General features: G+C 34.3%; 4 protein-coding genes, 1 long non-coding RNA gene and 2 pseudogenes across 5 annotated transcripts; 4 read left to right on the top strand and 3 right to left on the bottom strand.

Moving 5' to 3' along the window:
• Window positions 1–4,196: 4,196 nt before the first annotated feature.
• On the top strand, window positions 4,197–4,935 carry LOC140173067 (uncharacterized). Its single transcript, XR_011864807.1, has 3 exons — window positions 4,197–4,494; window positions 4,586–4,719; window positions 4,800–4,935. It is a non-coding gene; the product is annotated as an uncharacterized lncRNA (long non-coding RNA).
• A 470-nt stretch (window positions 4,936–5,405) lies between these two features.
• LOC112707236 (mannosyltransferase APTG1-like) lies at window positions 5,406–7,116 on the top strand (annotated as a pseudogene).
• An 834-nt stretch (window positions 7,117–7,950) lies between these two features.
• On the bottom strand, window positions 7,951–9,516 carry LOC112707235 (cyanidin 3-O-galactoside 2''-O-xylosyltransferase FGGT1-like; annotated as a pseudogene).
• A 2,987-nt stretch (window positions 9,517–12,503) lies between these two features.
• LOC112707234 (cyanidin 3-O-galactoside 2''-O-xylosyltransferase FGGT1-like) lies at window positions 12,504–14,233 on the bottom strand. The gene has a single exon (XM_025758904.3). It carries the CDS (start codon window positions 13,971–13,973, stop codon window positions 12,591–12,593), a length of 1,383 nt encoding a protein of 460 aa, XP_025614689.1. The 5' UTR covers window positions 13,974–14,233; the 3' UTR covers window positions 12,504–12,590.
• A 379-nt stretch (window positions 14,234–14,612) lies between these two features.
• Window positions 14,613–15,220, bottom strand: LOC112705319 (uncharacterized). The gene is made up of 2 exons (XM_025756153.1): window positions 14,913–15,220; window positions 14,613–14,802 (listed from the first exon to the last, which is right to left on the bottom strand). Exons 1-2 carry the CDS (start codon window positions 15,218–15,220, stop codon window positions 14,613–14,615), a joined length of 498 nt encoding a protein of 165 aa, XP_025611938.1.
• A 2,754-nt stretch (window positions 15,221–17,974) lies between these two features.
• Window positions 17,975–18,694, top strand: LOC112705318 (protein C2-DOMAIN ABA-RELATED 7-like). Its single transcript, XM_025756152.2, has 3 exons — window positions 17,975–18,091; window positions 18,199–18,294; window positions 18,389–18,694. The coding sequence occupies exons 1-3, from the start codon at window positions 17,975–17,977 to the stop codon at window positions 18,692–18,694; spliced, it is 519 nt and encodes a 172-aa protein (XP_025611937.1).
• A 6,468-nt stretch (window positions 18,695–25,162) lies between these two features.
• On the top strand, window positions 25,163–25,873 carry LOC112705317 (protein C2-DOMAIN ABA-RELATED 7-like). The gene is made up of 3 exons (XM_025756151.1): window positions 25,163–25,273; window positions 25,375–25,470; window positions 25,565–25,873. Exons 1-3 carry the CDS (start codon window positions 25,163–25,165, stop codon window positions 25,871–25,873), a joined length of 516 nt encoding a protein of 171 aa, XP_025611936.1.
• The last annotated feature ends 569 nt before the right edge of the window (window positions 25,874–26,442 follow it).

Genomic DNA, 26,442 nt, shown 5'->3' with positions numbered 1-26,442 from the left:
TTTATGAATCTGTACCTTAAAAACTCCTCATCCAAAGTCTGTTATTGCAGAACCTGCACAAATGAGTTAGTAGAATAAACACCTTCCTTATCAAATTTTCACACTACTCTATCCTGCACTTTTGCTAACAATCTAACAGATTGCAAGACCTGGAGCATCTGGTCTAAGGTATCTATTTTTCACTGACGTAGTTTCCTCCTCTATTGGAATTGCCATACCCACTATATCCCATCCCAAAACCCACAGTCCCCTATTGCTGATCCTTTTTGGTTTGAAATCAAGAAGAGTCTCGGAAAGGAGTCTTTCAGCTTTCCCACTTGGAGCCACGTATCCTCCCAAAATCTGGTGGATCTACCATCCCCTACTTCCATAGCAAGACTATCAATCATCTTCTGTCTTACATGTTGCTCTTTTATTTGCACTTGACATATGTCTCTCCACGGGCCACCCCTTTCTGGTAATTTCTGAGTTGACAGCAAGTGGTTTGGGTTCAAATTATTACAAGAACACACTATCTTCTTCCATAGAGGACAGTCCTCTTTTGAGAACCGCCACCACCATTTAAACAGTAAAACAACATTATGGACCACCGCATCACCCACCCCAGCCCTCCTAGCTTCTTTGGTGCCTGGATCATCTCCCACTTCACAAGTGCCATACCTGGTCATCCATCATCTTTCTCCCAAAAGAACCTCCTCTGCAGTGAGATAATTTTTCGTGCAACCCCTTTTGGCATCTTATACAAACTCAGATAATAAATTGACAGGCTATTGATTACTGACTTAATGAGTACCAGCTTACCAGCCTTACTAAGGACTTTCGTTTTCTACAAGATTAGTTTCTCTTCCACCTTATCTATAATCGGCTTCCAAGTTTTTACCAAACACGGATTTTCTCCTAAGCTAATGCTCAGTTACCTCACCGGAAAGGCTGCCTCCTGATAACCAAGTAGCTGACACATCCGTCCCACCCACTCTTGACTGTAGTTCACTGGTATCAAGTTGGACTTCTCAAAGTTAATGCTCAACCCAGACATCATTTCAAAGCACCTCAGCAGCCTCTTATAGTTCATGACTGTCTCCTCATCTGGCGGACAGAACAATATAGTGTCATTAGCAAATTGTAAGTGTGATAACTCTATATTATTCCGACCAACTAAGAGTAGAGATATGCGACTGTTCCTTACCGCCTCCTCTATAATCCTGTTAAGCACATCCACCACCAACATAAACAAAAACGGAGATAATGGATCTCCTTGATGAAGCCCCCTTTCCATTTGGAAAGGTTTGGATGGTGACCCATTCACTAGAACAAAGATAGTAGCCGATCTGACACACTCTCTAATCCATGACCTCTATGTTCTACCGAACCCCATCATCTCTAACACGGTATCAATAAAGTCCCATTTAACTCTATCATAGGCTTTTTGAAAGTCCAGCTTGATGATCACTGATGCCTTCTTTTTCACTTTCAACCATTGTACAGTTTCACATGCAATTAAAGCTCCATCGTGTATCTTTCTCCCCTTCACAAAAGCACTCTGCGATTCTCCAACTAAACTTGGCATTACACTCCTCATCCTTCGTGTCAACAACTTAGAGATAACTTTATAAACACACCCAACCATGCTGATAGGTCTGAGATCTTTTATCTCATTCGCCCTAACGAATTTCGGAGCCAACGCTACCCATGTGATATTAGAGTCCTCTAGTAATTTTGCTGTCTCAAGAAAGCTCATCACAGCTGCAGTGAATTCTGTTCCAAACTCATTCCAGCACTTTTTTATAAAATTCATGTTGTACCCGTCACTCCCTGGAGCCTTAGAAGATTTACAATCCCAAACTGCTTCTTTCACTTCCTCCACTAACGGTAACACCTCTAGGGCTTCAGCTTCTCCCCTCTCTAGCCAATTAACCAATCCATCCCTGAAGGTCACTCTTGGAGAGTCTTCCTAGTGGTACAAACGCTTATAAAAATCCCGAACCGTAACCTTGATTCTTACTTGATTCCTCACTAGCCTCCCATGGATTACCAAAGACTCAATCCTGTTATTCCTTCTTATCACCGAGGCTATATTATGGTAGCACCTTGTGTTCCTATCCATCTCATTAGCATGCCGAGATCTGAACATTTGGTTCCAGTGAACATCCTGCCTCACATACCACTTTTCACAATACCTGACTAATGCCCTCCTCCTTGCCTCCATTGTACCATCATACCGTCCACTACTAACCATATCATCCACCTTCTTGATTTCTTTCTCAAACCTCTTTATTCTCTCAGTTATATCCCCAAAATGCTGCTTGTGCCATCTACGTAGTAGTGACAGATCTTTCATCCTTTTTAAGAAATGAACATCACTTAACTCCATCCATTCTTCCTTTACCATTCTCAAAAATCCTTATTGAGTGAACCAGGAGTCCAAGCTATGGAATAGTCTTGGGCCATCAAATCTTCTGCTGTCTTCCATAATCTAGGGATAGTGGTCTGATAAACCTCTTGGACCTCCCCTTAGACGCACTTTCGAGTATACATCAAGCCACCCCAATGTAACCAGGCTCCTATCAATACGACTGCACGAATGTCCCCTAAATAATGTATACTTACGATCATTTAGTGCCAAACTAAATAATTCCATATCATTTATCCATACTCTAAAATCTCCTGTAGATGCTAACAACCTTGTCGCTCCTTTTCTTTCTTCCAGATGCACAACTTCATTAAAGTCCCCTAAAAAATAGAACGGCACTTGACACAACCCTGCAATATAACTCAGTTCTTCCTAAACGGAGACCTTCTCAGCTCTCTCATGCGGTCCATACATCAAACAGAGAGCACAATGAAAATTCTCTTTTACCACAATCCCTTCTACACACAGCCATCTATTCCCTTTATAGCAGTTAGTTAATTTAAAAACCACTTCATCCCATATTAACAACAACCCTCCAGACGCTCCGATTGAGCTTACAAACTACCAGCAAGCATTGTCACTACCCCAGATACGAGCTACATCAAATTTAGTCACCATCTCCTTCTTCGTTTCTATCAACCCCAACATTTCCAACCTAAACTTTCTTTTATAGTTATTTAGCATACTAACTTTTTCAGTACCTTCCAACCCCCTAACATTCCATGAACTTAAAATCATTTCATAATATTTTTACACACCTATTTTTAAGTTTTTGGCCGGCTTCTTTGAACTTTTTCTTTTTGCTTTGCCAGCCATCGCTTGAGAGCAATTGCTTCATTCTGCTCCTACAAAATAGCCATGATATCCTCCTCATCACTGCATTGGGCACTTGACTCTACAACTAGTTTTCAAGTCTCTTTATTCTCTGCCATTTCCTCTTCTCAACTCGGTCTTTGTTCTTCACTGTGAACTTCACTACCACCATCCTGTCAGCTCCCAGCTCTGATCCTGCTTGTGTGGAATCGTCGTGTTCATCCTCTTGTCCCCTGCCATTATCCTGAACCAAGTCATCTGTTACGTTTTCTCCCTCCTCCAGTCCCAATCCTATTGCGCGTCTTAGATTCAAGTCCTCCTCTGATTGCACATTGTTATAATGTCGTTGACATTGCCAAGGTCCACATCGCCAACCACTCGCATTCTCTCTTTCGAGTTGCAGGAGACTAGGGGTGGCAAACGGGCCTAAACACATCGGGCCGGCCCGCATAACCCGCCAAAAAAGGCGGGTTGGACTGGAAAATTGAGACCGCCAAATAGTGAAAGTCTGTCTAACCCGCACTGCTTAAACCGCAGGTTTTGGCGGGGCGGGGCGGGCTTTTTCGTTGGGCTTAGAATTTTTTTAGCAAGGAGTATTTTTACAATTTTTTTTACCAAAACTCAACTTACAAGAGAATGAAGATGAAAATGAGTATTTTGGATTATATTTATTTTGTTTTAGAGACAATATTTATAATTATATTTTCGTTTATATTTATTTTGTTTTGGGAACAATATTTATAATTACAAAGACTTTAATATTTGTGAATATAAAAATTATAATTTGTTTATACTTTTAGAAATTATAATAATTAAAAATAAAAAAATAGAAGAGATTTTTTATGCCTTTATATATTATTTAATAGTTAAAAGTAAAATAAAAGAAATTATTTGGTGGGTTTAGTCCACCAGCTCGCCAATCCATCGGCCCGCCAGCCCACCATTAAACGGGGCGGATTAGGATTCTAATACTGTCTCACTAGGCGGGACGGAGTAAGCTTCTGGCGGGGCGGGGCAGGCTTCCCCACTTGCCACCCCTACAGGAGACCATTCGTTCTTGGCTTGGTTCTCCGTTTGTGCTCCTACCCCCCCCCCCCCCCCCAATTTGCGTTCTTCTCCCCCGTCATTCTTGGCTTCCCCAGTGAACTTCTTCCTACCCACACACCTTGCTGTCGCCGTCTCCAGTGTGACCTCCTCTTGCATGAGCGGCTGGCCACATCTTTCCTCTATTTCCTATCGCGACCCAGTCTCCGCGCACCTCCTAGATCCAGGTTTTGCACCCTCCACATCCACGATAATTGGCTTTTCTTTTGATATAGTACCTGCATCTTAGACAGTCTAACTCAATTTCTCCTGCATCAGATCTCATGTTGCTATTGAGGAGCATGTGAAAGAAGCAATAAGGCTTTTCACCGTGTCTACAATGGATGCTGCTCGGTCTGGAATACACTCACCAACAAATCAGTCTCACACTAGAAATAGAAAATGAAATAGAGGTTTGGCTTGTGTTTAATCCTTTTTCTCTCCCTTAATCTAGATTCATATCCTGACGGGTTGTGTCTGCACAAATGAGCAGCAAGCAGAAATTCAGATAAAGAGAAGAATTGGGATTGAAAACCACATATCAGAAAGAAGGCTTATTGATTACCTCAACAGAATTCGAATGAACGAATCCATTGTACGTAACCACTTAATTGTTAAGAGATAGTCTCATAACTTACAAATCAAATTTTGAGGTCACCATGTAATTCAAAACTTCAAAAGACGCATGTTTCTAACACTGTCATGTTATATAAACTCTTTATCAAAGGAAACATTTTAAGTTTTTTATTTATTATGTGCTTGACAGTTTTATGTTTAATTATTAGTATAATGTCTAATTATTTTGTATGCTTAACAGTTTAGTGTTTATTGATATGCAGTCATGCCAAGGGGCAAACGTATAAAAAAATCCATTGAAGTTTGTAGATGAAAGAGAAAAGTTTTATCTGATCCTAGCGCCGGTGAATTAGTTACCCGATTCCTATACTCAGATAGGACAATTTGTTTGAAACTGCTTATTGCTCTGTTGAGAAAGCAATCAGTTACAAGAATTTAATCTTCCTTTTGTTTTTGCTATAAATTATGCTTGCTTACTCCGAATTTTAATTTTTCATACATAATAAGAGTTCAGTTGTGAGTTGTGACAGGATCTTATTCCAACAATATATTCCAGGGAACTTATTTTGTTGCATTGGCTGCAGTCACATTAATCTAACATTTCAGCTTTCAAATATCAATCACAAATGTCTGATTTAGGGCGAATTATTTTTATTATTTTGTATCAGGATGCTGGTGCTCGGACTTACCTGCTTATTAGATCGTATCATGTATGGCACATGGATTCTAGTACCAGTTAATTTTCTAAAATTCAATTTTCTTTCTTCGGGTGGAGACTATTATGGAACTCACAAGTGGCACTGATACTTCACTCAGGGATTTTCAGTGATGATCTTCTCTTTTTTACCATTTTGCATAGCTGGTATCATTTATTCAAAATAGTGGATATACGCTTGTCTTCTTGCTTGGGTTCTGGGTTTATACAGTGTACTAGGTCACAAGGAGTTCAGGTACTTCAATCAAAATTATTCATGCATATATAAGTGTATACATGGTCTGCTGGTTTTAATTAGTTTATGATAATAATTACTATGAAGTACAGGTTTGTGTTGCCCACTCTTTCCATAGCTGTGATCTACTCTGGTTATTGTTTGGCTATGACAGAAGACCCTGGTTTGCCTGGTTATTATAAAGGAAAAGAATCTTTAAAGAAGCGTACCAATTGTTCTCTGAAGATGGTACTTGCTATCATATTTTTGCTTGCTACCAATATTCCAATGTCTCTGTATATGAGTTTGGTTCACCAGGTATTGTCACTATTCTTCATTCTTACAATTGAGGGGTTTATCTTAATGATTTTTTCGTGAACATCTATGAAAAATAAATTATATATTCTTTACTTTCAAAACAGAGGGGACCTGAGGATGTTACAAACCACTTTGCCAGAGAAGCTAGTCATGGGAAAGTGAAAAACATCCTATTCCTAACTGCTTGCCATGCCACCCAGTACTATTCCGTACTGCATCACGGCCTACCAATGCGATTCCTAGACTGCACACCAAGGTTTGGAATTCACAATTCTAGGGAGTGGCTTATTGTAATCTTCATTGGGACTGAAATAAGATAACAGTTCTTTTTAATTTTATTGTGTTCTACAGTGAAGAGAGAAAAATTTCTTGATGAGTCTGACCATTTTCTGATGGATCCTGTTTCATTTTTATCCCGATATGCAAAAAATATGTCCCTGCAGAACCACATTGTTTTATTTGATTTGGAAGAACAAAAATTGAAGAACTTATTAAATTCATATGATTATAGAGAGGTAATAATAATAATGTTGTAAAAAATTGCTACTTAGTTTTTGTTATTTATTATTATTGAGGGTAATTTTTAATCATTTGTTTATATTGGGATTTTAATAATAGGAAAGAAGATTTTTTAATGCTCACTTCAAGGTGGATCGCGAACTTCAAGTATCGATTGTTGTCTACGTTTATACAAGGCAGTGAATGATTATTCGCCATGCATAATTTTGGACTCGCTATCCACAGTTGAAGGTGTCATTTCTTCAGGTTTTTCTTGAAAATTTTGGTGATTTAAAAACTTTGTACAACTGTATTTTTTGCTTCCAAAATTTGCACTAGATAATTTATAAATTCCTTCCTAACACAGTTAGAGATGATCGACAGTTTTGTATAAAAATGAGCCGTATCAAGAGCAAGAACTTGAACAATTATTTTATTCCAATAATGAGTACATCCAATTAGCTATCAATTTATTAGATAGCAATGCTATTGAAGATAATGTAGCTACTAACTTGGCAATAGATATTTTTAAATGAAAATTTGTACAAAATTTTACTAAAGATAACATTTTAAGCTTTTTATTTATTATGTCTTATACTGAGGAATTGTATTATAAAAGATTTAATTTTTAAATTTTTATATTAAAAAATAAATTTTTAATTTAAAAATATGTAAATGAGATGAGATTAATGAATGATTTGAAATTAAAAATAAATAATTACAGAATTTGTAGAGGTTTAAAAATCTCACAAAATAATTAATTTGTTTTAAATTAAAAAATCAATTTATGAAAATTTTAAACTGCCACAAAAATTTAATATAAAATCCCTCACAACAGACCTCGTGGCACTTTAAATTTCGAAAATTTTAGAAACCTCCCACAAATCATTTGGTGGGGTTATAAACCTCCACAAATAAAAAAAAATTGTTACAAATAAACAAAAATTTTGTAATATGTTGAGGTGCATCTCTGATAGTGACAATGACGACGCAACTAAAAAAAAAGAGTTAACGATGATACGACAATGTAACAGAAAAAATGAGTATACATTTGGAAATTGAAAGACTGCTGTAAAAAAAAGTTACAGTTTGATGTGAGTTAGAGTTTTTTTTATGATTATTGAACCTGAAACGCGACATATTGTTGTTATTTACATAAATTATGCAAACTCTAAATAATACATACACAAATTTATATAAAAAATAAAAATAAATATACACATAAATTTAAACACTTTTTTATAAATATCAAATTATATATACACTAACATCAACTATTAATATAAAATAAATATTAAATTATAATATATATATATATATATATATTAAAAATAAATTAAACAACAAATATATTCATACACATGCATTTCTAATAGCTAAACATTAGCCCTGTTAAAGCACATCCTGAAACTGACGAATGAAACCATCAACACAAGAAGATTCAAAATGTGGAGCTAACAAGAGATTCCTAATTTTGCTATGATTTTCTCTCACATCTCTTCCAACTTGATTCTCATCATCCATGACAGTGTTAACAGCTTTGCACACACTTTCTTTGCTAAAGAAGCCATCTTCTTGGCCTTTTTCGACTTCAACCCCAACCCTCAACTTCCTTCCCAGAATTCTTGCATTTATCACATGATCTCCGTACGGCCCTGGCAACAACACAAGCTGGCACTTATTCACAAGTGCCTCCGTCACAGAACCCGCCCCGCAGTGTGTTATGAAGCATCCAACATTAGAGTGCCCCAATATCAATTGTTGCGGCACCCATCCTCCGTATACAACACTTCTTTCTTTTGTCCTTTCTTTGAATCCTTTCTGGTAACACTTCTTCAATGGAATCATATTCCATAGGGGGTTTAATTACAGCAAGGAACGGAAAACCTGTTAGTTCAAGTCCAAGTAACAATTCTTGCACTTGGTTTTTCTCCAAAGGGCTTTCAGTTCCAAGTGCACAGTAAATAACTGAACCGGATTTGAATTTACTAAGCCATGATTCCCATTTTTCATCCAAGGCAGTATTTGGTTGTGCAGGTAAAAGAGGACCCGATAGAATAACGGGTTTTTTGTATTGCGATTTAAGATAATCCACGTAAGGACCTTCAATTTCTCTGCAACCTTTGAACGCAACTGCATCTGATAAAGCCGAACCAGTGCCGAGCCTATCGTAAAAGAGAACGCCGCTTCCGAATTCCAGTTTTCTAAATGCAGCCGATCTTCGAAGTTCGTGAGCACGAAGCTCGATTGAAGAAGTATCAGGGAAATCTGGAGATGGCGGTTTCTTGAGATCTGATTCGGTTCCTTGGCCCAATCTTGCTGGGGATGCAAAGTAAGCTACGGTAGCTGGGTTAACTATGAGGTATTGGATACACTTGATGCCATGGTTTCTTGCAATGTTTGGAAGCCAGTGCTGGAAATCAAAGAGAACGATTTGTGGTTTTAGATCCTTGAGGAGAAGGTCTATGTCATTGTGTGTGAGGTCCATGGCGGTGGCCAAGTGTGTGATTGAGGAGGGGGGAACATCTGCAGTGGTTTCAGCTTCATGTGGAAGGCCATGGACGTGAGGAACAGTGATAGGGATGAAGGTGATGAGGTGTGGGTGGAGGTTTAGGTGTTGAAGCTTTGAGATCGTTCTTTTTGGAATGAAGAAAGAGATTGTGTGTCCTCTGTTTGCAAGCTTGTTGGAGAGGTGAAGAAATGGGGTGAGGTGCCCCATGGCAAGCCATGGACACATTGCTATGTGCAGGAAAGAAGCTTCAGCCATGGCAGACGAGAAGTTATGCAATAGCGCTGCTTGATTATTTGTTTTTTTTTTTGGTGACTTGCTTGATTATTTGTTCGAGTTTGAAGTCTTGCACTCTCTATAAAAAAGAAGTATAATAATGGTTTCTAATTTTCACGCGGGACTGATGTTAATTATAAAAAGAATTTTTCAAAACAAAAAAGTTTTCTATCTGGTTTTAAAAAAAGAATAATGTGACTTTATTATATAGTATTACATTAGACACAGAGCCCCTCCCTAGTCCTTATCAAGTAGCAACCAGCAACGTCCAAATTTGCGGGCTCTTTCCCCACCAAACACTAAACATGAACAAAACTTCAGGGAAATTATTATTATTATTATTATTATTATTATTATTATTATTATTATTGTTATGAAAGAGCTATCAGCGGAAACGACACAAATGTCCAACACAAGAATAATATGGAAGCAACTATAACAAGCAAATATAGCAAGTAAAGCAATAACAAGAACACACCGAGATTTTAACGTGGAAAACCCTCTCAACGTGAAAGGTAAAAACCACGGGTCGTCCAGACCAATAAAATAGCTCCACTATAATCAAATGAGATACAAGAGAGTCTCAAACAAAGCACAAAAACGTGCATATAACCAGCCAAAACATCAAAGCACTAAAGCTTTTAAATGAGAAGCAAGAAGATAAAATATACCCAAAAATAGAGCTACTATCGAAGCCAATTTCTCCCTCTACATACCTCCAATTAAAATCTCCACCGTCCAGAATAAAGAAAAAAATGTGAAGAATTTACAGTTCAAATTTCACGTCGATCTAACGGTGAAATAATGAGAAACTGTCATTCCAAGATTGTTGCTCTGTGTAAAAACGGAAAACCTAATTTCTCTCTTGCGAAGCTAATTTCTCCTACTGCAAACCTCCAATCAACATCTCCACCGACTAGAATGAAGAACAAGATGATAAGAACACGTAGTTTAAATTTCAAGCCGATCCAACGACGAACAATTGAGAAACTGCCATTTGAAATTTACTGCTTTGGGAAAAAATGAGAATGCTATTTTCTCCCTTCTTTTTTTTTCTTTTGGTGGTTACTCTCTTTCTCTCAAAAAACCTCAAAAAATGAATTAAGATTGTGACACTAGGGTACAAGAATATACTCTAAAAAAGTTAGACTTAAACCTCACAAAAATAGAGAAAAACCCAACAAATTACTATTATTATTATTATTATCGTCGACTTGTCTTTATCGTTGTTGTTTCTCTTTAAGCAACAAGGTGAAAAAATAAAAAGGAAAAGGTATTGAACAATAATAATAAAAAATAATTGAAAATTTAATTTATTCTTTTAATTATTTTTTTAATTTTTAAATAAAATTTATGCAATTTTTTATTTTTAAATATTTTTAAAAATATATATATTTACACTTTTATTTAAATATTAAAAATAATTAAAAGAATAAATTAGAATTTCCAAACTTTACTAAAAAATTGTTATAGAAGTGGCAAAGTCATCAGATTATGGATATCCTTCGTGATGTAATGATGATAACAAATCTTCTAACCACCAAATAACTCGCCTCTTTTTTTTTATTCCTCGTATTATTATAAGCATAAATGCAAAACGTATGAAGGATATTCAAAATAACTTATTTTTCAGAAAGCAAAGTCTTACCTACTTTTACATTTTTATTTGTCTATACATATAAAATAAAAAAAATTTAGCTACCAGCATTTTTATTAAAATTTAATTAATATTTAATTAATAAAAAAATAATTTTATATTATTAAATATAATTTTATATCATTAAAATATTAATAATAAATAATTAATGATTATAAATCATAAAATTTATTATCCTTTAACACTCCTCTCTTTATAAATAAACTATTAAATAGATAGGTGTCTGATTTGATTATTTTGCTTTATATTTTTCTATCTTATGTTACCCACCTATCTAGTGAGAGTGTTAGTCAGACATTATTGTTGTTATTATTCAATTTCTTATTTTAAAAATAATGCTTTTGTCATAAGTACTGTACGTGTTTATTATACTAAACTTAGTTATTTACTTATTTTATAAATTCTCTTTTGGTCAGTAATTACTCTCTTTTTTCTGTCATTGGTCAGGATTTTTTTTTTTTTTGAAGAATGACCTTTCGTTTTCGACAATAAGCCGAGACAATAAGCAACAATAATGCAACACGATAGTACACTAACAATGTCTAACGAAGAAAACCAATTTAAATTCAGAAATATTTGATAATAAAATAAAATTAATTAAAAATAATTATAATTTATTTTATTTAGTATTTATTAATTATTACGATAATTAATAAATATTAAATAAGATAAATTTTGACTATTTTTTTTATTTTTCTAGTATTACTGTTTAAATTGATATATAAATAAAAAAAATATGAAAATAATGAGGGAGATAAACAATGTAAACAATGTAATAAAAAAAATAGAATAAAATTTTTTATTAATTAATTATTAATTTTTTAAATTTTAAAATTTAAAAAATAAAAATTTTAAATTAAACCAAATCAGATACACCCATTATCATACTAACCTCCCTACTCTATTTATAAATTTTGGTCTGCAGAATAATTCAGCCACTGTTTCACTTTTTCGATTTCCGGTCAAATGCCACCCAGATTCTAGCCGATGCCGCCCAGTCCTTAGCCGACGTCGTCCAATCTCTCCGCGAACATCCGATCGCGCCGCACAAATTTTAGACAGCCTCTTTTGTGCTGTCCAACCGTCGCCGCCCATCCTTTAACCGATAGTGTCACACCTCTCCACGAACATGCCATCGTGCCGCACAAGTCTCAGATAATTTCTTTCGCGCTGCCTACTCGCTGCCGGTCGTCCATCCTCCCCCGCAGTCTACTGTCGCCCAGATGCCAGCCGCCGCCACCCATCCTTCAGCCGACAACGTCATTTTCCACGACAAATCCGAACAAAATATATTGTTATACGCGGTTGCATTTTAATACGTTCATCACCCCTTATATAAATATTTATATTTAAATTTTTTAAAATTTATAAATATAAATTAATAAAATAATAATTTAATATTTATACTGATTTAATAACCAAAAATATTAAAAGTTGTGTTTGAAAGTTTCTTTATCTAAACATTATTGACGTAAATAAATGCTTACACCTTTATGGACAAGCATACCTCCATACACAATTTTAAAGCATATCATGAAGGCGAAGGATGAAACCATCAACACAAGAAGATTCAAAATGTGGAGCTAACAAGAGATTCCTAATTTTGCTATGATTTTCTCTCACATCTCTTCCAACTTGATTCTCATCATCCATAACAGTTTTAACAGCTTTGCACACACTTTCTTTGCTAAAGAAGCCATCTTCTTGGCCTTTTTCGACTTCAACCCCAACCCTCAACTTCCTTCCCAGAATTCTTGCATTTATCACATGATCTCCGTACGGCCCTGGCAACAACACAAGCTGGCACTCATTCACAAGTGCCTCCGTCACGGAACCTGCCCCGCAGTGTGTTATGAAGCACCCAACATTAGGATGCCCCAATATCAACTGCTGGGGCAACCATCCACCGTGTACAATACTTTTTTCTTTATTCCTTTCTTCGAAACCTTTCGGTAACGCTTCTTCAATGGAATTAAACCCAGCAGGGGGTTTAATTGCTGCCAGAAACGGAAAACCTGTTAGTTCAAGTCCAAGTAACAATTCTTGGACTTGGTTTCTTTCCATAGGGCTTTCGGTTCCCAGTGCACAGTAAATAACTGAACCTGATTTGAATTTACTAAGCCATGATTCCCATTTTTCATCCAAGGCAGTGTTTGGTTGTGCAGGTAAAAGAGGACCCGATAGAATAACGGGTTTTTTGTATTGCGATTTAAGATAATCCACGTAAGGACCTTCAATTTCTCTGCAACCTTTGAACGCAACTGCATCTGATAAAGCCGAACCAGTGCCGAGCCTATCAAAGAAGAGAACACCGCTTCCGAATTCCAGTTTTCTGAATGCAACCATGTTTCGAAGCTCGTGGGCACGAAGATCGATTATCGAAGCTTCAGGGAAATCTGGAGATGGCGGTTTCTTGAGATCCGATTCGGTTGTGTTTCTTCCTTGCCGCATTCTAGCTGGGGATGCAAGGTAAGCTATAGTTGCAGGGTTAACTACGAAGTATTGGACACACTTGATGCCATGACTTCTTGCAATGTTTGGAAGCCAGTGTTGGAAATCAAAGATAACGATTTGTGGGTTTAGATCCTTGAGGAGAAGCTCTATGTCATTGTATGTGAGGTCCATGGCAGTAGCGATGTGTGTGATTGAGGAGAAGGGGACATCTGAAGTGGTTTCAGCTTCATGGGGGAGGCCAGGGACATGAGGAACAATGATGGGAATGAAGGTGATGAGGTGTGGGTGACGGTTTAGGTGCTGAAGCTTTGATATTGTTCTTTTGGGTACGAAGAAGGAGATTCTATGGCCTCTGTTTGCAAGCTTGTTGGAGAGGTGAAGAAATGGGGTGAGGTGCCCCATGGCAAGCCATGGATACATTGCTATGTGTAGAGAAGAAGCTCCATCCATGGCAGCAGAAAAATGAATTGATTGGGAAAGTATGAGGAGCCAATGAAATATTTATACAATGTGTACAATGGAGGTTTATGGAGTATTAGAGATATAATAATTAGTGTTATATTTTTCCATCAGCTGAAGCTTTTGGAATGAGTGGTATCATGACATGGTATTAAAATGCTAGATCCGAAAGGTCAAGAGTTCGATCTTTGATGAACCCAAAAATTAAATTAATTTTTCGAGAAGATGTTTATTATCCTTTGTACTCGGATGGGTACACATTGTACAAATAGTCAATTTCTCCCTAGCGGGATCCGAATTGATTATTTGTTGAGTTTGTGGTTCTAATTTGCACGAGTGCTTTTGTTCTTATTTTTATTTTAACCCCTTCATTTAATGGGATACAAGAAGAATATTAGGAGGCAATTAAAATTTATTATTTTTTATTATTAGTTAGTCATTAATATTTAAAAACATGATATAAAATATATTATTAGATTTATAAATTAAAAAATTAAACTAAAAAAAATTAAATTAATGTCTCAGTGATAACTAAAATAAATAAATTCTGGTTCTTAACATTTAAAAATAATGTTTTTTTTTTTTTCTGATTCAATTTGGTCCCTCAATTCAAGTTAAAAACTCTAATCCCTAATTTTGAAGAACCATCTCCATAGTGCTCACATGCTTCTCTTCTCTTCGGTTTTCTTCTCTTGTCTTCTCCAACTTCAAAGCCAGACGGTTATGGCCAACGCGAGCAATGCAGCTGGAAACTCGAACAACCCACGATGGACACTCCATGCTTAATAGCTGCCTCTCAAAATAACCAAGCAGCATGCATCTGTTTCATAATCTGGAACTTTATTTTGTCTCTGTGAGAGATCATAATCATTTGATTGAGAGCATTCATTAATAAATAGAATGACATCCAATCAATTCTCTTTTGCTAACCCAAGCATGTCATAAGCTTGTGCTCTTCTCCAAAGGCTTTTGGCATGACGGTTGAGAGGTTTATGAAAGCATAGTGCATGGGTAGCATTACTGATGGTAGCAAAAGGTTGCTGCAGTAAAAGATGGCATTGAGCTCGATTACTATATAAAACAACTCTCTCCTTCTTGGATTTCATTGGACACAATGACAATACTTCTGAGTATTTTGATGCAGCTCCAAAAATATTTTCAGATGAGAACAGAGAATTTTCTTCAAGCTTGACCACCAGAGTTGCAGCCTGCTTAATATGTAGATCTTTCTTGGGCATATTCTTTTCCTATTTTAATCTTTATTTTGAATTGAATAGGTCCTCAATTTGTTCACTAGTGCGTCCACTAATTGAGCTTCTTCTTGACCCTTGTGACTGGATGCATTCCTGAAGAACACCAACAATGGAATCACCAAATTTTTTGTGGTCGCGCCAAGAGTTGTAATTTGGGCAAAGTCAACTAATGCAGGAACCACTTTATTAATCACTTATATAATACACGAAAATTTTTTAAATCCAATATGGAAATCCACTTCTAATACTCAAATTACATAAACAAATAAATGGTGCTTGAATAAATAAAAGCATTGTGATAGTGATAGGTTTTAGTCTGAAGGTGCACCATGGGTCAACTGTAGTATAATGATTATTAAAAGTCGGAGTTTCATAGATATTACAAGGCACAGATGTTTTCATTTGGTGTGTTTAATCTAAAAACAACACAAGGAGAGAAGTATAAGAAAGCATATGCAACAATGTATCTTAAGGATACTAATCTAAACATGAAAGATTTATTTAGGAAAATCTATGATGACAACAGAATAAAAATATGGTTACTAAAACCTATGTGACAAAACTTATATGATGCACCTACTGTATACGCAAATCGTATCATAGTGGAGGCATGGTGTATACTTCACTTGCTAGAAAAATCAGAGAGCTCAGTTGATCCAGAACAAGAGCTCAAGATTAGCATTGACAAGCTTGTGAGGGTGCACCAAGATCTGCTTATCTTGGACAACTAAATTCCTTTTCAATCACTCAGACTCTTGTGTCAGGATGAAGCCAGGCTTGAAAAATGTCTTTGCAACTTTCTTCAAGTTCATGATATTCATATTGAGACAACACCCAAGCTTTCGAGAAAGAAAAGAGAGAATGAAGAGGTGAAGGTAGTAGTGGATGGAGATGATGATGAAGAAGAGCAAGAAGATGGGCCCTCTTGATGAGAGACCAACACACATTCTACACAGATATCAACAATAACAAGATCAAGAGGAGATCCTTGCACCTCAGAAAGTATAGGATTGGGACCATCCGAGAACTCAATGCAGTCGGGATTCGTGTGAGAAAAAATTCTCACAACAACTCGGTGTACTCCAGCTTCAAAGATGGGATGCTGCAGCTTTTTAAACTCATTGTGGATTGTTCGCGCTGGCCATAACAGTCTGGCTTTAAAGATGGAGAAAACAAGAGAAGAGAACCAAAGAGAAGAGAAGAGTGTGAGCACTATGAAGATGGTTCTTTAAAATTAGGGATCAGGATTTTTAACTTGAATTGAAGGACCAAATTGAATCAGAAAAGTTTCTCTGTCACGTCAGCTAGCCGTTTCTTTACTAACGTGTTATGAAGAAGGCCAACTCAGCTTTCCAGTAGCGACAGATGGATGGAATGTGCCAGAAGGACGAGTCTGAGTCTCGGAGTGCAACTTTAGAAATGAATATGAGCTTATAAGGCTCGAATGCAACTTCAGAGATTACTTTGACATTTAACTCTATTTGTTGTTATATTAAACTTAATTATTCAAAGGCCAAAACAATAAACTATGATAACATGCGCACCAGTTCATAGGGTTCTATTTCTTTTTGGCTGGTTGGACTGCTCGTATTAAAAGGGTAATGTTTCAAATGTTTTTTTAAAAAATGATGTTGACTAATTAAATTTTTAATAAATTTTAATTAATAAATTAATTTTTTATTTTTTATTTTGTTAAATATATTACTTTTTATATCCAATTTTTAAAAAATGTTAGACAATCAATTTTGTCATTATTATTTAATAGAAGATATAATAATTTAAAAAAAAATTAATCTCTATCTTAATATAAACGAATAATTTTATAATAAAATTTATTTATTTAATAAAATAAAATTTATAAATTAATTTAGTGATTAAATTTATTAAAAACTAAAATTTCTCACTAAATTTGTTAAGTAATGACTTAAAGTATTACTCATTATTTATATAAAAAAATAGCTAATAGACAAGTCGCCGATCACACTAGTCATTATTGGATATTATCTTTCTTCACGTCGTAGTATTACCATGGCTCCATCTAATTCATTGTGAGGTCAGTGGAGTAGTCCACGTCCACGGTCCACTTTCTCATTAATTAAAGAGGTTAAAATAGATGATGATTTTTCCAGAATATAGATCTTAATTATCTATTAGCACTTTTTTAATTTATTTAGGAACATTCTTGCGGTCACTAACTAAATGAGTGTTCAACAATATACATTACAAATTAAATAGTAAAAAAGAATGCACATTGTCGCATAAGCTAACTATGATCAGTATTCCATTGTGTGAAAGGCACGACCAGAATAACCATTTGTGAAACGACGGACCCATTTTGGCTCACCTTTATAACGAAACTTTTAAAGTTAATATTTTAGATCAGTAAAAATCGGACAAGCAAAAACATTGTATGCACATACACGACACTAATTAGTAACTACATATTCTTTTAGTTGGGTTCAGTTGTTAATGTTTGTATTTTGAGATTCTTTTGCTGAACTGTCAATTCTATTTAAAAGATTATAATGTGTAACTGTGCAACATATTCTTGTTTATTAGTTTGTGGTTATCACTTTCTTTTTTATTTTAATTAATGTTAATATATATTAGAGATAGCTATACGTCAAATTCAAATTATCTCTTGGTAGATAAACAATAGCATTATCAACATCATCATCAAGAACGTAATTATTACCCCTCTGGTGATTTTAAGTGTCGGTGTCTACGACAACAAGGAATATGTCAGTGGAACATATACTTGGTGCTATCAAACTTAGGATTAAAAGAGGCATTAATCTCGCAATACGCGATACTTATTCTAGTGACCCTTATGTTGTTGTCAAAATGGAAGAACAGGTCAAAAATATTTTTTCTTTTTTTTTTTCTCATTGAATATACATGCTTAAATAATACAATATTGTAGCAATACAATAAACTGATTATTTAATTTGATACATATGCAGAAGTTGAAAACCGCGTACATACGGAAAAATATTAATCCAGTGTGGAATGAAGAATTGACTCTTTATGTTAAGGATGTTGCAACTCCAATAACTATGGTACGTGTTATACATTCAAGAAAATTAGTGCAGAAGGTTTTCATTTTTGTGATTTTACATTTATGATGATTGTCATATATGTTTGACTATGCAGCAAGTTTTCGACAAAGACATATTCACTGCAGACGATGAAATGGGCGATGCATTTATAGACATAAGGCCGTATATTGGGTGCCATTTGATGGGATTAAAGAGTTTGCCAGATGGATGTGTGGTGAAGAAAATTCAACCAAATAGGACTAACTGTCTTGCTGAAGAGAGCATATGCTTTTGGCGCAATGGGAGTATAGTCCAACCTATGATTTTAAGACTGAAAAATGTTGAGTGCGGCGAAATAGAATGTGAAATTGAGTGGCGTAATATTCCCGGTTGTAAAGGTTTATCAGGACTAAGATCTTGAATCAACTCATTATTATAAAAGGTGTATTATTGTATGGAAAAGAATATGAAATCAAGATTACAGTACACACAGTCACACACACATATATGTGGAAATAGTGACGTTCGTCCATTTGAATAAATGTTTGCGATTTACACTTTTATTTGGACAAAAATATTCTTCACACTTCTTTTTAAATAAAGTTTTTGTTATGTGTCTAGTAGTGAAGAAAATAAAGATTCTCTTTTGATATATATATAGTTATTAGATAGTTATTTAGTTAAATATATTATTTTGTTTTTATTAATTTTTAAGATAGATTATGCACTCTTTTTTTTTAACACAAATTAAAGGCCTTTTCATTATAGAATTGGCCAAAAAATTAAATAATAAAACCGGTGCATTGTTTGGAAATTTTTTTCTATGGATTTCTAGATTCGATCGTAAAGAATAAAAAGTACTAAATAATTTTTTGAGAAAATTTTGCAGTTGATTTATATGTTTCCACAAGGAAAAATATATTAAAGAAGACCTTGAAAATTTGTAATATTAGATTTATAGGTCTATGACAAAATAACAAATTACAATTTTCAAAATTTTATAATTTTTTAACAATGATATTAGATGTACACTAAAATTAATTAACTACCAATATAAAATATATATTAAAATATAAAAAATATATAAAAATAAGTTAAATTATATATGTATTTAATGCAATAATTTATTTTTATGACTAATTTTAGTATGTAAATAATATTTTTTATTTTTAAATTTTTCATAAACTTATTTGATGCTTTTATTTTTCTCGTAAACCTATAGATTTATCTTACATTTTTTTGGAGCCTACTTATTTTATTAATAAAAGAGAATAATCTTAATGTATTGATGAATTGAATATTTTTTATTTTTTATATTTTTTTTTGCTCACACACTAACACACTCAGTCACTTACACACATATAATATATGGCTCTTCATTCTTCAATCATCCCCGGACCCCAGCTAGGTTCGAGCCTGGTGTGACATGTTAGAAAACAAACACCTTTACCATTAGTACACAGCCCCAGCCACATTATTTTTGGTATTTAAGTTGAGCAGAAGCCAAATTGAATATTTTATTTTATTTTTTTAAAATAAATTGAATATTTTATTTAAAAAAGTCTAGAAAATAACACTTTTATTAAAATTTGGTTAATATTTAACTAAAAAAAATAATTCTACACTATTAAAAAATATTAATGATAATTAATTAACGACTACAAATTACAAAACTTAGTAGTATTTTAGCACTCCAGCCACTCCTCTTTTATTTAAGTATCTCATCCGTTCTTTTCTTTTCTTTTTTTCTTTTATTGGACTTGGGTAGATCCGGACAGAGCTGACCCGACCCAAATACAACCCATACCAATTCACATGATTCAAACAGTGATGTCTTGATGACAAGCACTAACTCCCTGCCTCTCTTAACTTAGATTCACGTCACCTAATCCTCATCAATGTCTAACAGAGCCTTCACTCTCGCCCCTCTATCGAACATGGCAGCTGCATCGTCCTACTGTCCAAGGAGTGACAGTCTAAGGGAAATCGACATTGATCCTTGGTTAAGAGTACTGGTGATTTAATTATTTTATATTTATTGAAGTACAAGCATCCCCTATTGGATAAAAATAAGCCAATAATAATATTTAAGTGTTGATTTTCTTGAAGTAAAAATAAAAGGCTTCCATATATGAACACACATATACATAATCTTAAAGCATATCCTGAAGCCGGAGGATAAAATCATCAAGACAAGAAGACTCAAAATTGGGAGCTAACAAGAGGTTCCTAACTTTGGTATGATTATCTCTGATTTCTCTTCCAACTTCATTCCCATCATCCATTACAATCTTAACAGCCTTGCACACACTCTCTTTGCTAAACAACCCATCTTCTTCGCCTTGTTCCACTTCCACCCCAACCTTCAATTTCCTTCCCAGAATTCTTGCATTTATCACATGGTCGCTGTACGGCCCCGGCAACAACACAGTCTGGCACTCATTCACAAGTGCCTCTGTCACAGAAGCCCGGCCCGAAGATGGGAATATCAAAGATGCTCCAAGCAACTAATATAATGGCAGAAATTAAATAATTAATCATCATAATTTTAACAAGAAAAAAAATCCATAGAATCTAGTCAAAAAATCTTTCGCTATCAAAATAATTGGTACACAATTAGTTTTTCTAGTAGTATTAGAATATCTCAACAATCAACAAAATACATCATCAAAATTGATGAAATCAACATAAATCCTCTACAAAATGAATATTTTAAATCAGACAAAATAAAAATCAATACAACTAATAAGTTATATTCTAATGTTCATCTTTATACCAGAAATAACATATTAAAATTTCATAAAAAATAGAACAAATTTATCAGTTTAATTAAATAAAAAATAACTTACCTTTTTTTTTCTAAATTTTTCTTTTTCTCCCGTCAACGATCTCTCACTCTCTTTCTGTTTTGTTTTTGTTTAAAAAATAAAAGACTTATTTCTCACTCTTTCTCTCCATGACTATTTGGCCACTTCTTTTTTCTTATTTTTTATTTTTTTAAGTTGTGTGAACTCGACTTAATATTGGGTGTTGGGAATAAGACACCATTGCCCCTTGAGAAAACACATTTGACAGAGAAATAAAATAGATATAATCACAATACAAGAATTTAACGTGAAAACTCCAATTACCGGAGAAAAAACCACAGCCGTTGTCAAATGACAACCAGAGAATATCACTATGTGAAAATTGTTACAACACATAGACTTCTTTCTCTCTAACACCGGCACCCCAGTACACCCACACTTTCTCAAAGTAAATATCTAACTACATCTCACAACACTCTCTAATCAAAGAGTATAGAGGAAAAGAAAAATCAGATACAAGTTTAAAGTGTTTCCGACTGGTGCAAAAATAAATGGAGAACTTAGCCTCATATTTATAGCCTAGGCCACCCACTCCATTTGCTATCTTAAGCAATGTGGGACTAATTCAACCAAATCCTAACAATCTCCACCTTGATTGAAATAGTCACACATCTTCAGCTTCCATTGTCAACACTGACAATTCTTTGCTGCTATTGTCTATACCGACAATCATAGTTCAGAGAACTATCATACTCCACCATAAAAGTATACTCACTTGGAATTAGACCACTCCAAGCATTTTTTCTTGGTACAGATCGAAACCTTGCTGAAAATTCATGGTGCAACTTCCAAATTGGCTTTTCCTGGAAGTTCTTCAGCCATCGACCTAACTCCGCCACACACCTTGCATCTCAACGCCAACCAATGCCCGTGTGCAATTGTGGACCCGATTGCCACAACTCATCCTTATCCATGGCAGTGCGGTAATACCATGAGGATACTTCTTGTCTTCTAGAGAACATCATCTTCTCTCATAGAGAGAGCAACCAGAGATCTTCTCCTTCAATGCCTTGTGCAAACCTGATTGTATCAACATATCGTTGACTTGTATTTGCCACAAGCCAAAATTGATTCTTCTATCAAATTTCTCTATTTCAAGCTTCACAGTACTTGAATATCCTGACATTGTTGCAACCGTATACTAGAATAGTATAACTCAATTGTAGACCATGTACTAGGAAGGGTCCCAGGAAAGAGAGGTGGGTCACAATGGACACACTTAAATACCAGGTCTTTCCTTAGTCAGAACCTTTCCAAACTGCACTCTCACAGTGTCACACTGCCTTCCAGCAACAACAACAGCAACCAAAGCTCAACCTCAAGTTACAGGACAAAATTCTTTTCTGATGTGGAAGGTCAGACTAGGCTGCAACCACAAAGCATACTAAGAATAAATCCCACCGAACCGAAGCTCTGATACCACTTGTTGGGAATAAGACACCATTGCCCCTTGAGAAAACACCTTTGACAGAGAAATAAAATAGATACAATCACAACACAAGAATTTAACGTGGAAACTCCAATTACCAGAGAAAAAACTACGGCCATTGTCAAATGACAACCAGAGAATATCACTATGTGAAAATTGTTACAACACATAGACTTCTTTCTATCTAACACCGGCACCCCAGTACACCCACACTCTCTCAAAGCAAATATCTAACTACATCTCACAACACTCTCTAATCAAAGAGTATAGAGGAAAAGAAAAATCAGATACAAGTTTAAAGTGTTTCCGACTGGTGCAAAAATAAATGGAGAACTTAGCCTCATATTTATAGCCTAGGCCTCCCACTCTATTTGCTATCCTAAGTAATGTGGGACTAATTCAACCAAATCCTAACATTGGGGACCTACACAACTTAAAAGGATTAAGTACTGTTTTTATCCCTAAGATTTGGAGTAAAAATTAAATTCTTCCTCAACCTTTTTTTTATTATTAAAATCATCTCAAACGTTACAAAACGTTATAAAATCGTCCTTTTGTCTAAAAATAAAAATTTTTAAACATTTTTTCCTTTAAACAAAAATTTAAAAAAAAATCCTCCCCATTATCACCACTGTCCCCTGCGGCCTCAGTCATTACCCACCAGCCTGGCTATGGCGCTTCGACAAAAGGGACAAACCGGCGGCGTAAGAGCAATCGTGGCAGGGTTTGGTTTGTTGTGGCAACATAGGGCTAATGTGCATAGTGCACACATCTGGTGCCCACAGTTCTTGACTTCAATTGTGCATTCTTGCTCAAAGCAAATGCAGCATAATGCTGATTCGCTAACCTGAAACAAATAATGTCTTGTTAAATCCAATTTGAGAGACAGATGCAGAGTAGGTGGAATTGAATTGAATTGGCTTCTTGATTAAGTTCGTTGATGAACTTCAATGGAGAGGACCACACAAGGGGCTCTGCAAACGAGGGAATCAGTAGTGATGCACATGCCCCATGCTTGTGCTTCATAACTACCACATATGGTATTCTCCTGCAAGCATAAACAATCAACATAAATCCATAGATATGTCAATGGTTTATTACACCGAAACAGAACAAGAGAATATCTGGATGCGTCGCGCTGAAGACGATCGGCACTCCAAGCTAATTTTTTTTATAATACCGAATAATTTTTTTAATGGAAGGGGATGGGAAGTTGTAAGGAAAAAAAATTGAAGGGGATGGGGTGGGAGGGGGTACGAAGAAGGGATGTGGGGCTATTTTGTTTTTATTTTTTAGTATTATTTTTATTATTTATATTAATTATTAAGGGTAATTTAGTAAAAAAAATAAAATTAAAATAAAATATGACGATTTTATAATGTTTTGTAAGATTGAGGATGATTTTAATGACAAAAAAATGTCGGAGACAATTTTAATTTTCATCCCAAATCTTAGGGACGATTTTAATACTTAAACCCAACTTAAAAAGTTAAACTAAGAGTAGCAAACCAAGCACCTGCTTCAATCGTAAATGGCTCTATCTGATTTGCACATAAGACTGGGATCATTGCTTGTAAATCTAGGAGGCTGATTGTTGAATCATGTACACAGATTCAGTTAATTGGTCATTCAAAAACACATTATTAAAGTTGAATTGGCGAAGAGGCCAAGTCTTATATATATTTATTATGTCTATTTTAAATGGTATTTCCAAGAGATAATAAAATAGGTATGTTTTGAAAAAAAAATTTAATAGATTTATACGTCTATAAATAAATAAAAAATAAAAAATACCGAATAATTTTTTTTTTGGCTATATATAATTAACGAAGACCATGGCTATAGTTATATTATGCTAACAAATTTAGCTAACACCCTAATAAAAAAATAAAATTTTTGGCGCAATATTTAATGAACTTAAAGTGCAAGCATCTCTGTTGGATAACAAATTAACAATAAGCCAATAACAAGTGTACATTTGGTTGAGGTAAAAAATGCTTACCCTTGGTAGAAAAAAATATTTTAATGAAATATATTTTAAGGTTATTAACTTATGAAAAAATGTTTCACAAATTAAATGAATAGCCAAAATATACATTACAAATACCAAACAACAATAAAGCCCATTTTTGCATAAGCTAACAAGGACCAGTATTCCATTGTGGGAAAGCCACGACCAGAAAAATAACCATTTGTGGAACGACGGACCCATTTTGTCTCACCTCTATAACGGAACTTTTAAAGTTAATGTTTTACATCGTTAAAAATCGAACAACCAACAACATTGTATGCACATTATGTTACACATTCTTTTAGTTAGGTTCAGTTGTTGAACTGGTGGTAATTCTGTTTAATAGATTGTAATTTATAACCGTACAACATATTCTTGTTTAGTTTTAGGTTATCACTTTCTTCTTGATTTTAATTAATAATGTTAATATATATTAGAGATAGATATACGTCAAATTCTCAAATTCAAATCATCTCTTGGTAGATAACAAGAGGAGCACCATCAACATCATCATCAAGATCTTAATTATTGTCCCTCTGGTGATTTTAAGTGTCGGTGTCTACAACAACAAGGAGTATTTCAATGGAAGATATACTTGGTCTTATCAAACTTAGGATTAAAAGAGGCATTAATCTCGCAAAACGCGATACTTTTTCTAGTGACCCTTATGTTGTTGTCAAAATGGAAGAACAGGTCAAAATCTAATTATTTTTTTCTCATTAAATATACATTCTTAAATAATACAATATTATTGCAATGCAATAAATTGATTATTTAATTTGATACATATGCAGAAGTTGAAAACTGCGTTCATACGCAAAAATATCAATCCAGAATGGAATGAAGAATTGACTCTTTATGTTAAGGATGTTGCAACTCCAATAACTGTGGTATGTGTTACATTCAAGAAAATTTTATATATATATGATGAGACTAGTATAACGATGAATGATCCCTGTTTATTATATATGTTTGGCTTTGCAGCAAGTTTATGACAAAGACACATTCACTGCAGACGATGAAATGGGAGATGCATTTATAGACTTAAGGCCGTATATTGGGTGCTATTATTTGATGGGGTTAGAGAGATTGCCAGATGGATGTGTGGTAAAGAAAATTCAACCAAATAAGACTAACTGTCTTGCTGAAGAGAGCACATGCTTTTGGCGCAATGGCTGTATAGTCCAAAATATGATACTAAGATTGAAAAATGTTGAGTGCGGCGAAATAGAGTGTGAGATTGAGTGGCGTGATATTCCTGGTTGTAAAGGTTTATCTGGACTAAGATCTTGAATCAACTCATTATTATAAAAGATTGTATTGTATATACGAAACAATTATATCAGGTATACACCAAAATTAATAACTAAAATTAATCAATAATATAAAATATATATTAAAAATAAATTAAATTATATATATATATATAAATATATAAATATATAATGATTAATTTTAGTGTAGTTATTTTGGTGTATAAATAGTATTTTAATATGCAATCAAGATTTACAATAGTAGTGATATTTGTCTATTTGAATAAATATAATGTTACCAGTCCACTTTTTTATTTGGACAAAAGTATTCTTCATATTTGTTTTTTAATAAAGTTTTTGTTATGTCTACCGAAGAGAATAAAGAATTTTTTAAAAATAATTAGATAATTATTTAATAATAAAATATTATTTAATTTTTATTAATTTTTTAAATAAATTATTATACATTTTTTCATGTTATACGAAAATTTTTTTATTATAGAATTAACTACAAAACAAATAATAAGACTGGTGTGTTACTAAATCACTCATCTCAAAAACAAGAATTTTTCTTTTGAGTTTATTGCTTGATTTATTATTTTTTTCAAT

The sequence above is a fragment of the Arachis hypogaea genome, chromosome 8, assembly GCF_003086295.3.
Source record: "Arachis hypogaea cultivar Tifrunner chromosome 8, arahy.Tifrunner.gnm2.J5K5, whole genome shotgun sequence".
Taxonomy (NCBI): domain Eukaryota; kingdom Viridiplantae; phylum Streptophyta; class Magnoliopsida; order Fabales; family Fabaceae; genus Arachis; species Arachis hypogaea.
This window is presented reverse-complemented; position numbering and strand designations above follow the sequence as displayed.

What these genes read in the sequence shown, in the direction of transcription:
- LOC112707234 (XM_025758904.3), bottom strand. Translation starts at nt 13,973, where the DNA reads ATGGATGGAGCTTCTTCTCTACACATAGCAATGTATCCATGGCTTGCC.
- LOC112705319 (XM_025756153.1), bottom strand. Translation starts at nt 15,220, where the DNA reads ATGCCCAAGAAAGATCTACATATTAAGCAGGCTGCAACTCTGGTGGTC. An exon ending in CAAGCTTATGACATGCTTGG is followed by an intron (nt 14,803 to 14,912) that starts GTTAGCAAAAGA and finishes ATTATGAAACAG; the next exon opens with ATGCATGCTGCTTGGTTATT.
- LOC112705318 (XM_025756152.2), top strand. Translation starts at nt 17,975, where the DNA reads ATGTCAGTGGAACATATACTTGGTGCTATCAAACTTAGGATTAAAAGA. An exon ending in TTGTCAAAATGGAAGAACAG is followed by an intron (nt 18,092 to 18,198) that starts GTCAAAAATATT and finishes ATACATATGCAG; the next exon opens with AAGTTGAAAACCGCGTACAT. An exon ending in TTGCAACTCCAATAACTATG is followed by an intron (nt 18,295 to 18,388) that starts GTACGTGTTATA and finishes TTGACTATGCAG; the next exon opens with CAAGTTTTCGACAAAGACAT.
- LOC112705317 (XM_025756151.1), top strand. Translation starts at nt 25,163, where the DNA reads ATGGAAGATATACTTGGTCTTATCAAACTTAGGATTAAAAGAGGCATT. An exon ending in TTGTCAAAATGGAAGAACAG is followed by an intron (nt 25,274 to 25,374) that starts GTCAAAATCTAA and finishes ATACATATGCAG; the next exon opens with AAGTTGAAAACTGCGTTCAT. An exon ending in TTGCAACTCCAATAACTGTG is followed by an intron (nt 25,471 to 25,564) that starts GTATGTGTTACA and finishes TTGGCTTTGCAG; the next exon opens with CAAGTTTATGACAAAGACAC.